Below are 12,680 nucleotides of genomic sequence, written 5' to 3'. Positions count from 1 at the left end.
CTGACCTCAACTCGATTGAGATGCTGTGGCATGACCTCAAGAGAGCGTTTCACACCAGACATCCCAGAATATTGCTGAACTGAAACAGTTTTGTAAAGAGGAATGGTCCAAAATTCCTCCTGACCGTTGTGCAGGTCTGATCTGCAATTACAGGAAACATTTGGTTGAGGTTATTGCTGCCAAAGGAGGGTCAACCAGTCATTAGCCTAGGGGTTCACATACTTTCTCTGCACTGTGAATGTTTACATGTTTTGTTCAATAAAAACATGAAAACATATCATTTTTTGTGCAGTATTAGTTTAAGCAGACTGTGTTTGTCTATTGTTGTGACTTTGATGAAGATCAGAACACATTTGATGACCAATTTATGCAGAAATCCAAGAAATCTCAAAGGGTTCACATACTTTTTCTAGCAACTGTAGTACCGCTTCTGTTTCCATAACATTACATTACATTAAAAGCATCAGCAGTAAATTTAATATGGCTTGTGATGTGTTTACCTGGAGGTTGAAATTGAGACGCTGCAGTCGTTCCACTAAGTTCCTCTTACTTTCCTTTGTTGTGTTGGTCACAAACTTTACAGCGACAGAAGCATGCCGTAACCTGAAACCAATGAAGCAATTATAATGTATTTAGGTCTTCATTTTAGATGTATTTTAACAATGCATTATGCAATGCATAAATGTTACTTTGGGTGTCTGCTCCAACAAATAAGCCAAACCACTGTACTTATTAGTTCAAATTAACTTATCATTTTAACTCCTGAACATTTTATACCTTTGTACTCAACATTTGGGTACTGTTCTTTTTTTCCCCTTCTTAATTCTCTTTTGTTATATTTTGTGAAAGAAGAAGACAAAGACTATGCAAAATTTACAAAACATTGGCTGAATGATGAGGAAGAGGAAAACAACTATAAGAGATAATGAAAGCTTTAACAACAACAACAAAATAGCAAATATTTGAATGGCTTTGAGTTTGTATAGCAGCTGGATAGCTCAGTGTTTTACATTGTGGACTGTATGGGAGATTGGGGGTTCAAATCTCATGAGTGTCCAGTGTGGGCCCTTGGCCATGGTGCTTAAAGCCAGGAACACCTGTCCCAGATGTAAGTCGTTTTGGATAAGCATGTCTGCTAAATGATATTGTAACTTGTAACTTGTGTAGTGCTTTCATAGTTGTTTGACTACTCGCAGGTCACCTTGCCCATTCACACCTATTCACACACTGATAGCAGAGGGGCTGTTGAGAGAGAGGCCATCAGTATTAGCCCATTTATAAATATCCATACACATTTATGCAACTAATACAGCAGTGGGAGTAAAATGGGCAAGGTGTCTTGTCCAAGTACACATTGACATGTGAATGTAGGAGCAGGGGATTGAACTCACGATGACCAACTCTACTCATTGACCATGTTTGTATGCATGTTTGATTTTCAAACATGCAAAAAAAAAAAAACCATCAAGTGTGATCAATACGAAATTCAATGTTAAAATGAATGGGATTTTTTTGTCTAAAAAGACATCTATGGTTGTGCTGTTCTAATGTATTTCTGGGTATTTTTTCCCTACCTATTCAGAGCATCCTGTGCCCCTGGTACTGCTGTGTCTTCAATATGAAGAGTTCCACTCAGGTCAACCAGCACAGCCTTCAAAGCCTTTCTGCCTGCCATCGGAAGCCTAAAGCAAAGGACATGGTAAATATTCAATGCAATTCAGAAAATGCTTAAATAGCAGGTGGCATCTGACAGTGATGGCATATCTGCCTATGCTTTTGATTCCATTTGTTTTGGCACTTTTGAAAAAAAAAGTGTGTGTGTGTGTGTGTGTGTGTGTGTGTGTGTATACATACATTTATTAAATGGCCAAATATGACCAAAGGCTGCTGTAAATGGAGCTTTACTTGGTTAAAAAAAGGCTTATTCTTTGACAATAATAAGATTTAGAGGATGACACACAGATAATCATAATTCACATCAGTAGCAAAATTTGTGAGATTACTAGGCTGTTTGAACCTGCATCAGCACAAATTGAGAGGATTATAGACTGCCTTTTCCCAATACTTCCTGCCTAAAAGGCAGATTTTGGGATTGTATTTTACTGCTGATTGACCATGGGATCCCTTATTATTTAGACATGCTTGGATTTCTGTCATGTAGTTATCAATGTGAGGGTACAATTAATGCTCTTTAATACCTATCCTAAACAGCTTATGCACATACCCACACCCACTCATAGAGGATAAGGGTGTGTTTTTTCACAGTGTTTGGTCTTAACTAAATAATGTAACATACAATTTTAAGTTAAACACACAGGTAACAACTTTTAAAATTGGTGTTGAAAGGAGACCTTACATTCAAAAATTACAACATGAACGTTCCTGTGTCATTGTACTTGTGTTGTTGGCCTTCTTGTAATGTTGCTTCTGCTATTATGTAGTGTATCTCTGCTTGAGGCATTATGGGCTTCTTCTTCGAGTCAACTGATGATGCAAAGTTCATTAAAAAAAAAAATAAAAAATTTGGACCACAAATCTTGTAATCATCACAAAGGATTTAAGAGCAAGTGAGTGGACCATCAAGCACTGAAACAGAGGAACAAGAAGCATAATGGGAAACCTGCCAATGTTGAGATCCTAATCTTACAACTGCGGGCCCAGGACAACTAAATTAACATATCTAAGTAAATTATTTTAATGGAAATTATAGAAGACTGTTGACACAGCGTTTTTTGTTCAATGTAAAAACACAACATCTTACAGCTTTCAGCATTTATAAAGTTATAGAACTGATACTTCATTATCTTAAAAATTATAGTTTTGTATCAAGTGTTATATTCCGCAACTCTAAGAATACAAAGATTTAGTCTAACAATTTTCTAAAAAATACATGCAGTAATATATGTATATATTTTTTGACTCATGGGTCAAAAATGCTTAATGTGTCTGATTTATTAAAAGCCAAAGTGGTACCGAATGCAGAGCCGGATCTCTGAAAAGAGACGGATTTCCCATCACTAGTAGCGAGAGAATGATTCAATATTTCATCCTAAACAGCTGTTGCATTTGACTTTAGGTCAAATCTCCCCTTATGAAAAAAATCAACCTTGTTTTAGATTCCTAATCTCTTGTATCATCTCTCATATAAAGAAAATTACTTTTTACTTCATAACTCCCTCAAGTATCAAAAGTAGCTACACAGTACTCAGTACTTTAAGTACATTTCAAATGACTTACTTTTTCTTTTACTTGAATAGATGTATAGATCTACTTGAGTTTATTTTATCCAAAGTAACTCTTTTACTTGAGTACAATTGTCTAGTACTTTTTCACCTCTGTCGTTGACCCATTTAGATCACCGCTCCAAACCCCACCCTCTCCTCCGTGTGCGCTACGTGGGGCCGATGATCTGCAAATGCATAATAACTTCATCATAAAGGGGCGAAATGAGTAAATGCTGCTTCCGGAAACCTCTGCAGTCTCCTCTGCAGAGGAATACAGTGTTTATTTAGTTTGTGTATGCGCGCAGACTTGCTTAAAGTGAAGCTATTTGTGACTTTGTAACTCTGATTCAATCGCTGCTTCGTCATGTCTCGTTCTTATCCCACCGTCTGTCAGTCACACATCCATCAGCTGTTGGCTGGACGTATCATCAATCAGAAGCTCAACTTCGCGCAACAGGCCGTTGTATACTGCAGCAGTAAACTTAGCAAAACAAACTCAGTTTGAGCACCGTAGAGTCCATTGTAAGCTCCAAAAAACATTCTAGCCCCATTTAAATGCACCCTGTTTATTGTCTGACAGCAGACAGAGCAGAGACACACTCATTCACCATTGCACACACATTAAAATAAACGGTCATCTCTGCGTCATGTGCAACACAGTTAAAAACTCTTTTCAGAAAAAAATAACACAAAACGATGAAATAAACTATTTCTGTAAATTACAGCAAACATATTACTGATTATTTTGAGTGTTTTAAATATACATGTACTTAAAGAAGGTACAAAATAGGCTAGTTTAATTTTAATGATGCAGCTTTTTATATATATCAGTCTGTTATAGACAGTTTTACAGTACTTTTAAAATAATCTATTGATTATTGAAATGAAAGCTTTCATTTGAAGAACATTATAATGTACAATTACAGTCAGTGTGAGACAAGACAAACTGTGCGTAAGCACTGATAGCCTGTTCAGTACAAGATGAGTTTAAACATTCCTGAGTTTACCTAAACTGCTTTGCAATTATGCCTTTCAGCTGTATAAAGGACATATTTTCCAATCATGTATTTTTTCCCCAAATTAACAAAAAATGTAAAATGTTCTATCGTCCGCCCAAATCTCGTCTTGTCTTGTGAGATAAGAGTCTCGTCTCACCTAGTGTGACCACCACAAAAATTGGGTGGATATGGATATGGGTGTCAAACCCATAAGGATTAATTTAGGGGCAAATAATTATGCCAGATGGCCTGTTTTGATAACAACACTGATGGATATTTCATCAACAGCCGTGCAGTGGGCCTAGCCTTAAATATTGTTAGAATCATAAAAACCTTGGCTGTAAGAGTCATCATTTCACCATGGGCCATTTAAAATTGGAGTGGTGCAACATATTTACATTTCTTTAAAGAATGAAAGTATTTCATATTAGTGATTTTAAGTGGCAGGCAGTATTCTATCTGAATAAAGCATTTTCTATAGGAATAAAGCATTTTCAATAGAAGTAAAGCATAATGCCTCCACTTTGTGGTTTTTTTTTTGGCAGATTGCAATTTTGACCTTGGGGTGCATACCGCCACGCCACCTACTGTAACAGACTATTTAGACAGGATCCAGTTGCACAATTCTATTACAATGTTTCAATAATAATAAAAAACATTTTTAAAAAAACATTTATACCCATTTATTCTATATTCTTTTAATTAGTTCACTCCCAACTGAAAGGCAATAACTTCTCTATTTACATACTTCCCACACACTCTCTCCTTCTGTTCCCAACATCCCCTCCAAGCTCCACTCTCTTCCTGCCTCTCTAACCTTTTGTTGCAGTCATCTCCTATAGGACTGTATTAAACACAGTGTATTTATGAATGTTACACATTCTCATTTCCATTACAGTAGGTACACATTTCTGTATTTCTTTTCCTATTAGTGTTTTATTTAAACCTGGATGATCAAGTCTTAATCTTGATAACACTATTTCCTCTCTTCTGTTTTTTCCGTAATGTTCTTGACTTATTGTTTTCTGTATCTTAAAGGGGACAGATTTTTGCACATAGATACTCTGTCTGGTCTAATCTTCCACCCACTGTTTCAGTTTCAAGTATTATTGTAATCATTTCAGCTGAGAAAAGTGATATTTTCTTGGCTCTGTTAGCTAACTGGATTTGAAATTTTGGAATATAAATATTGATTCCAACGTGTTCATTTTAGCTTTTTGAGCTATCTGTGAATCTTTGTAGATAATTATAAAACAATGTTTTTGATATACTGATTTACCTGGTTTCCTGTTTTAGTTTCTGTCCAAATCTTTTTTTTTTTTCATTTCCACAACATTAAGATCAATTTCAGTCTTAGGGAAAAGCCAAACTGGTATATTACTTGAGATAGTACTTGGAATGAGGTATGGAAATACTGCATCATGTAACCCATATTCAGGAATATTCTCACTGATTTTCCACACAAATCTCTCACCCTTAAAACTATCATATCCCCACAATTCTTTTAATACACTTAAGCCGGGTGTACACTGTGCGAATTTTGAATGAACTGAATGAATAAATGAATGAATTAAGACGAAATTTTCTTCTCCAGTTCTTTTTAGCCGAATCCAGTATCACAATGCAATCATTTCTCGGCGGAATTTTAATGTTTATCCTGTTTCTACTAGTACTGGGGCAGATCTTAAAGCCCCTATAAACTCAATGCTTTGTAGTATGTAGAATCTAATCAAGTGAGATTTAGCTGCAGCACCATAAAAAAAAGAAATCGGACTTTATCGCCTAGTCTTTCATATATATAGATGTCTTTGTCAGCTCCCTAATTTATTCCTCGTATCGCTCTTATTAAATTAAACAACTTTTCATAATGCCTCTAAGACTGAAAATTCAACAACAGAGACAGGCAAACCTCTCGTGACGGTAGCTCCACTTCTGCTTCCTGTTGCTTTCTTCTTCGTTGGTTTGAAGTTTTTAATTCTTCTTCTGGACGGTTGGCAAACAACTTGAAAGTGCATTACCGCCACCTTCTGAACTAAAGTGTGACTGGGAACAGATATAGATGTTTTTCCTTGGTTTTTGTGGTTTGTTTTCTTTTTTTCCGCATAAAACACTAGGTGGCCCCTAAAAGCTCGAAGGCCACGACAGCTTCAGTTGTCTTTGAACAATTCAGGTTTATTTTTTTTTTTACCTACGCCAAGGAGGTTATGTGATAGGCAGGGTTTGTTAGTTTGTTTAATAGTTTTTTTTAGCAACATAACTCAAAAACTCAAGGACGAATTTTGATGAAATGTTCAGGAATTGTCAAAAATGGCACAAAGAAGGACTGATTCGTTTTTTTTGGGAGTGATACGGATCACCGTCTTGATCCAGGAATTTTTAAAGGATTCCTCACAATTGGGAGATAGGGCAAATGGTGGAGGTCTGCACTCTCCGAGTGGTTTTCTAGTTTCATTTTTGGTTTCTTCTTTTGCATCATCTAGCCTCGTTTGTTTTTTCAAATTTATGTTATGCTCAAATAAGAGGGTTAGCCACTTAATCACTCATTAGGAAAAACGTGTCTTGTTCCAACAACAAACATGCATTGCATTAGTCGGTTTTAGAACATTCCGTTAGATTTAAAATAGCCTATTAAGAAGTATTATGAAAATTATAACGCTTTCTGTGTTTGGTGCCAGACAAGGCTGACCAAATCTTTTTGTATGCCTCCAGTGAATAACACTATGTCCATGTTATATTCAAAGTTATCACTTTTGAGATCATAACAGATGTGACAAAAGTGAAGTTGATTTTTTTTTTTTTTTTTTTTTTTTTTTTTACTGTTTGTAGGTTATGCTTTTGGATAATGATGATGCTTAGATAGGTTCATCAGGACCAGACATTTACATAACATTTGATAAATTGAAAAGCTTTCAAATGCTCTTTTATATATTCTGGATTTCAATTAGCAACTTAAAGTCTTATTTTCTTATGGACAAACTTAACGTTTTAAGTCCTAGCTCTCTAAGCTTTTTTTATTATTAATACAATAATTTCTATTGAATATTTCAAACTCAACATCTATCATCATTTATCAATTTCAGTGGGCCCACTGACATTAAAATGGACTTCAAATGCAAGAAAACTTGCTTAAACTTACAAGGGTGCAAAAATGAGTATTTAACTATACAAGGGTGATTTACAAAAAGAAAAGAAAAAAACCCACGTTTGTAAAATGCTTTTGGAAAAACCATAATACCACATATCCTGACCTTTGTAATACAGACCCATGTAGTTGCCTGTGACTGCTTACAGATTTTATTCTGAGCCCATAGCTAAACTCTGACTAATCACAGATCAAAGTAGCTTTACTGTGCAAATCTCTCTGATAAACATATGGTTCTAATTCTATCAGATCTCCTTTTCTACGTATTCTGAGCTGAGGGGTTACTATAAAATATTTTCGGAGGTTAGTTGGGAAGGAATGGTGATAATTCACAGCATATGGGGATTACTAATAAAGTGGAGCAGTGTCATACATTCTAACCATGAAGTGAGGTACATACAGAACAGAAGTTAGGAGATTTTTGCAACAGGATCTTACTCAGTAAAAGTGATCAAATCAAGAATATAAGTATTTGTCTTTGCTATTGATTGAAAGCAAGAAATATTTTTGAAGTAACATGTCATTGAGGCTATTGCAGAGAGGGTAGCAAAGATGTCAGAGTATGAATGTCAACTCAGGACATGAATGTTGGAAGTACAACTATTGTTATAATGACCAAAGTAAACCTACAGCACTATGTAGCACATTAAACTGCAATGACAGATAAAACCTTGTTTTGATTATGGAGTGTGAAATGAGGACCCATTTGCCATAGCAGCTTTTCGCCTTTTTCACATTTGGAGACAAGAGAAAGAAAGTAAGACAAAGAACAAAATGAAAGAAGACGAGAGGTAAAGGCTGAGAGATAACTTCTTAGGTACTCCACTCTGCACTTTCAATCTCACAATCAAGAAAATTGATATCCATACGTTTTATTTATGTAGTTTTAACACTCAAAATAAATCGTTAAGAAATATTCAAATAAGCACAGACTCTGGATTAGTACTAGAGCAAACATTGAAAAAGGAATGATATATAATCACTCTGCATGTGTATGGCACACCATGACATGTGCTGTGCAGGATTTTTATTACTTTTTATCCTTTACAACAGTGTAAGAACAAAACAGTGTCCCATTCAAATTGTCCATCATTTATGCATGATTTTAACACCTGATTATTTATCATATTGAGGACAGCAAAAAAAACTTACAGTATAAACATGTCCATAACAATTTCCAAGAGAAAATTTTAATGTCAGATTTATTTTGTTGTAAAATACAACACTCCAAATGCACAAAACTCTTCATGTACTATCAAAATAAATTACAAAGGAAAACAGCAAATCTTTACATTTATGAGGCTGCTGTTTTAAAATGACTGAACAACAGTCCCATATGACTTAAATCTAAAACTCATTTAAGTAGTTACCAATGACTATTAAACTATTAAATTTAAACACAAACTGCAGAAAGCTTGTTTTAAAAAGAGAGCTTTAACCTAACTTTCATCAAGCTTCTCAAACCAACAAATAAAATCAAACCAGAGATTAAATCCTAATATAAAAAGTAAAACACATTTAGTATTAATGCCAACTACTTACAATTTTAATTGTAACAACCTGATTAAACATATGACACATTGCATTAAATCATTGAAATTATTTTGTATTCATCTGGGGGAGTAAAATGTGGTCAATGTAAGGCAAAAACACTCTTGAGAGCACAAAAGTATTAGATGACAGCATTTTATATGGTGTCAGTTGTTGTGGTGAGACACTGGCAGGTAAAATCAAAAGGCCACAACAGCATGGGCATCAATTGGTCTGTTCTTTGTTGTTAAACCTTTGAATTATGCATTTTATGTTTATTCTGTCCCTGTGGACAAACTCTGGTATTAATGAACTTATACCCAAATATTTTAGATATGCCATACTTTGCGATCCTTCAAGTCATTCCTGAAAGACAGAGATTTCTCAGCAAAAAAGGGGAGAGAAATAACGTGTGATCTCGTCGTGTAGTAAACTCCAGATTGAAGCCAGGTGCTCTTGAAGAGTGACGCGTATAGTCAAAAAAAGGGAGAAGCCACCAGGGCAATCTTCAGGCACACTCACTCGAGTTAAGGATTAAAGTAAAAAGTCTTTACTGTTTCAGGGCATTTCTGATAAAAATTGAAATTCACAAGGACCGCACAGGGTCTTCATCAGGGCGTGAACAAAACACTGACACAGGTGAAGTTCATCTAAAGGAATCATGTGATCTGAGGGCTGAAGCCACACTAGCTTGGAGGTACAATGCTAAAGGTATTCCCAGAATGAATATATAACACCTTATAATTGTGAGACACTAGGATAGAGATAATATCCAAGATAAATTATAGGAGAGAGTAACGAAAAGCAAAATATGCTATATAAGAAAAATATCTCCAAATGCAGAACATAAATATATACATATGCATATATACATGCACACATACACCTACACATATAAATAAGAGCACATATACCTGTACACACATGCATACCTACATATACAAGTATATACATACACCTACATACTAAAATGTTGGGGGGGGTGTAAAGACGCTCAAAAGAGGGAAGAGTGTATAAACCTGGTGACTCAATTCAATCACAATATTAATTTAAAATGCAAAATATGAGCTGATCTATGTACTATAGAGGTAGATTTATTATAAAATATGTTAATCTAACAACTCTGATCTAAATTTTAGAAACCATCTTCTATAGAAAAGGTTTAGAATCAATCTCCACATTAAGGCCTGGGTACATCATAGCACCAAACCTAAAGATCCAGAAGGTCTCTCTTTGAAGCAGTTTAAAGCAGAGAATGAAATCAAATGAAAGAAAGAAAACAGTACATAGATTTTAAAATTCTAAATCTCTCGGGTATTACAGCTGAAAATAGAACTTCTGGACTTACAAATAGTAATTTGTTGTGATCCCATTACCAAGTTTCAGTTTAGTTAAAAAATATAGTTCATCTCTTTAAAGCTGAATTGTATTTATAAACACAATACATTATTCTGTGACTACATGTTAAGAGACGGAGATGGGCTAAATTAATTCAAACAGGGTAAAAATATAGCCTACTTCTTGGAGCCGATGTCCTTTCATATTTATCAGTGTGACAAACTTTTAAGCACATAACATGACACAATACATCTCGTGCATCTTTTGAATCTATTTTGTATGGGGTTCAGAAAATAGCTTTCTGACCTCTCATGACAGTCCAAACTGCGCGGATGAGAATGAGAACCTGGGCTTTGATTGTTAGATCATCCCCAAATCCTCCAGCTCCCTGGTCAATGCTCCAACTGACTGGAGAGAGTACGAAATAGCATAGCGTATCACGACAGTAAATGTTTTTATGTACGTTCAGCATTTCGACTCCCCAATTCCACTTAAGTACCATTGCCTTTAGGCTTGCAGGAACTTGAAACAAACCCCTCTTTTTCTCCAATGGATATTACAATCAGAGTAACGTTGATGTCGCACATTACAGACAGGCGGCTTATTTTATCAGATATCTGGCTGCGTTTAGCTATACGCGGGCATCATTTAAATAACATCTAGCATAAAAAGTAGAGTACATCAAATGCAATAAAACTTACTTCTACTGAAAAATCTCTCTTCGCGCAACACAGCGATTGCATTCGTGTAGAGGACTGCAGTCTGGATGAGGGAATACATTGTAAACACCGAACTGGCAACGTCTCGCTCTCTTGCTTCGTCAACCACCCCCTGTGAAGCAGATGCCGTAAAGTGGCAGTGATGGTCGTGCAATACAAGCAGAAAACCTAATCTTTATTAAACGGAACATAGACCAATACCAACAAATACTATTTTGTTAATGTCTTAATGTATTCTACACATTCTTATCATATTATCGTCTTCAAATTCTTTTCTGATTTTGGACATTTTCTTTAATTTCCTTCGTTGAGGATATGATAAAGGCCTGGCCTATGTACTTTTTGTGATTTTGTAGGCTAAATCTGTTCCCGTTCTATTTTTGGTGGTCCGCCCTGTAAGCACGAATAATATTCAACTATTTTCAGCTACAGCTTTGTTATTGTTATTCATCCTACATCCTTTGGGGTGCTGAGTGTCAAAATACAAAGCCTATATAATGATTGAGCATTATAGTTATGAAGGAACATTTTTTTCAATGGTCTATCCCTGCTTTCAGCAGACACAGCCTGTTCACCACAGTTAGAAGTGTAGTTGCATTTTTATAAACAGAAAACAGAAACAGCATGGACGGACATAGGCATAGACTTTCAATTTAAATCCATTTTCCATATTTATAAAAGGGGGTTCAATTCTACTTTTAACCTCAGTTTCTACTAGTCTATAAATTCACAAAAGCTGACAAAAAAACTTTTTTTTTAAATTAAGCTTACGGGCTTTGACATGAAAACACATTCTGGCTGTTGTATATACTTTTAATAAACCAAAAGTAGTAAGGAAAGAACAAGTACATATTTCAATATATCTGCATCGACAATGATAACAGTAACACTTAAAAAACTTGTCCATTCAGCAAAATCATTTATTATTTTGACATATGCTTGACTGCACTATCATCATCTTTGCCATCATCATAATCAATACGTCAAGTTTTTCATTTGTTTTAACATAATAATAAATAATGTTTTTTATAGCCACCTCTCCTCTGTTGAGAGCTAGGCTTGGCCACCTCCGCCCCCCATGACCCCATACAGGATAAGTGGTGTAGGTAATGGATGAATTGATGGATTAAAGTTTTGTACAAACAAGGTTGGGCCCTCATCCTTCAGGCTCTTTATTAAAAAACAGAACACATTATTACATATAGATAATTGGGGGATGGGGGGGGGGGGGGCAGTATTCTCATATTATTCATTTACAATCAGGTTAAATAATTTACAAGTAGGTTTTCACTAAACACCAAAAGTGAAAGTCTTTTGCTCCCAAAATCTCAGGAAAGCAATCAGCTAGGCCTTTGCAGGATGGGCTGTAGCCTTTACCCCATCTGTCTATTATCATCTGATGACTTCCAAAACACACTGAGCTGATGACATTACTGCCCTTCTGGGTAGGTGGTAGAAAATCTGGGTAAGGGTAAGAGTTATAACTATCTCCAGGTATTCATGACAATCACATAAATAGCACTCATTGTAATGTGAAGTTCATATTCATGCACAGTTTGGTATATATACATTTTGCCCAACAGCAGTCAGAGTCATGGATAATGAAACCAAGTCTTAAGTTATCCACAAATCTCTTCTTGCTCCTTATCTTTGAATTTTGTGGCAAAGTCTACTTGTTTCCTGGTACTAGCCAACATCTCTATTCCCAAAAGGCAAGCAAATTTGTGTT

General features: G+C 35.5%; 1 protein-coding gene across 1 annotated transcript in view; it reads right to left on the bottom strand.

Moving 5' to 3' along the window:
* hdhd2 (haloacid dehalogenase-like hydrolase domain containing 2) overlaps positions 1-6,203 on the bottom strand; it is a 45,304-nt gene extending 39,101 nt beyond the window's left edge. Inside the window, exons 1-3 of the mRNA XM_041810433.1 lie at positions 6,132-6,203; positions 1,575-1,682; positions 501-603 (exon numbers count right to left, since the gene is read on the bottom strand). Of these exons, the coding sequence (XP_041666367.1) occupies positions 501-603; positions 1,575-1,675 (204 nt within the window). The 5' untranslated portion in view covers positions 1,676-1,682; positions 6,132-6,203. The remainder of the gene's footprint in view (positions 1-500; positions 604-1,574; positions 1,683-6,131) is intronic.
* Between the last annotated feature and the right edge of the window lie 6,477 nt (positions 6,204-12,680).

This window comes from Cheilinus undulatus, linkage group 17, assembly GCF_018320785.1.
Source record: "Cheilinus undulatus linkage group 17, ASM1832078v1, whole genome shotgun sequence".
Classification (NCBI taxonomy): Eukaryota; Metazoa; Chordata; class Actinopteri; order Labriformes; family Labridae; genus Cheilinus; species Cheilinus undulatus.
The sequence above is the reverse complement of the archived record's forward strand: the minus strand, read 5'-3'. Positions and strand labels throughout refer to the sequence as shown.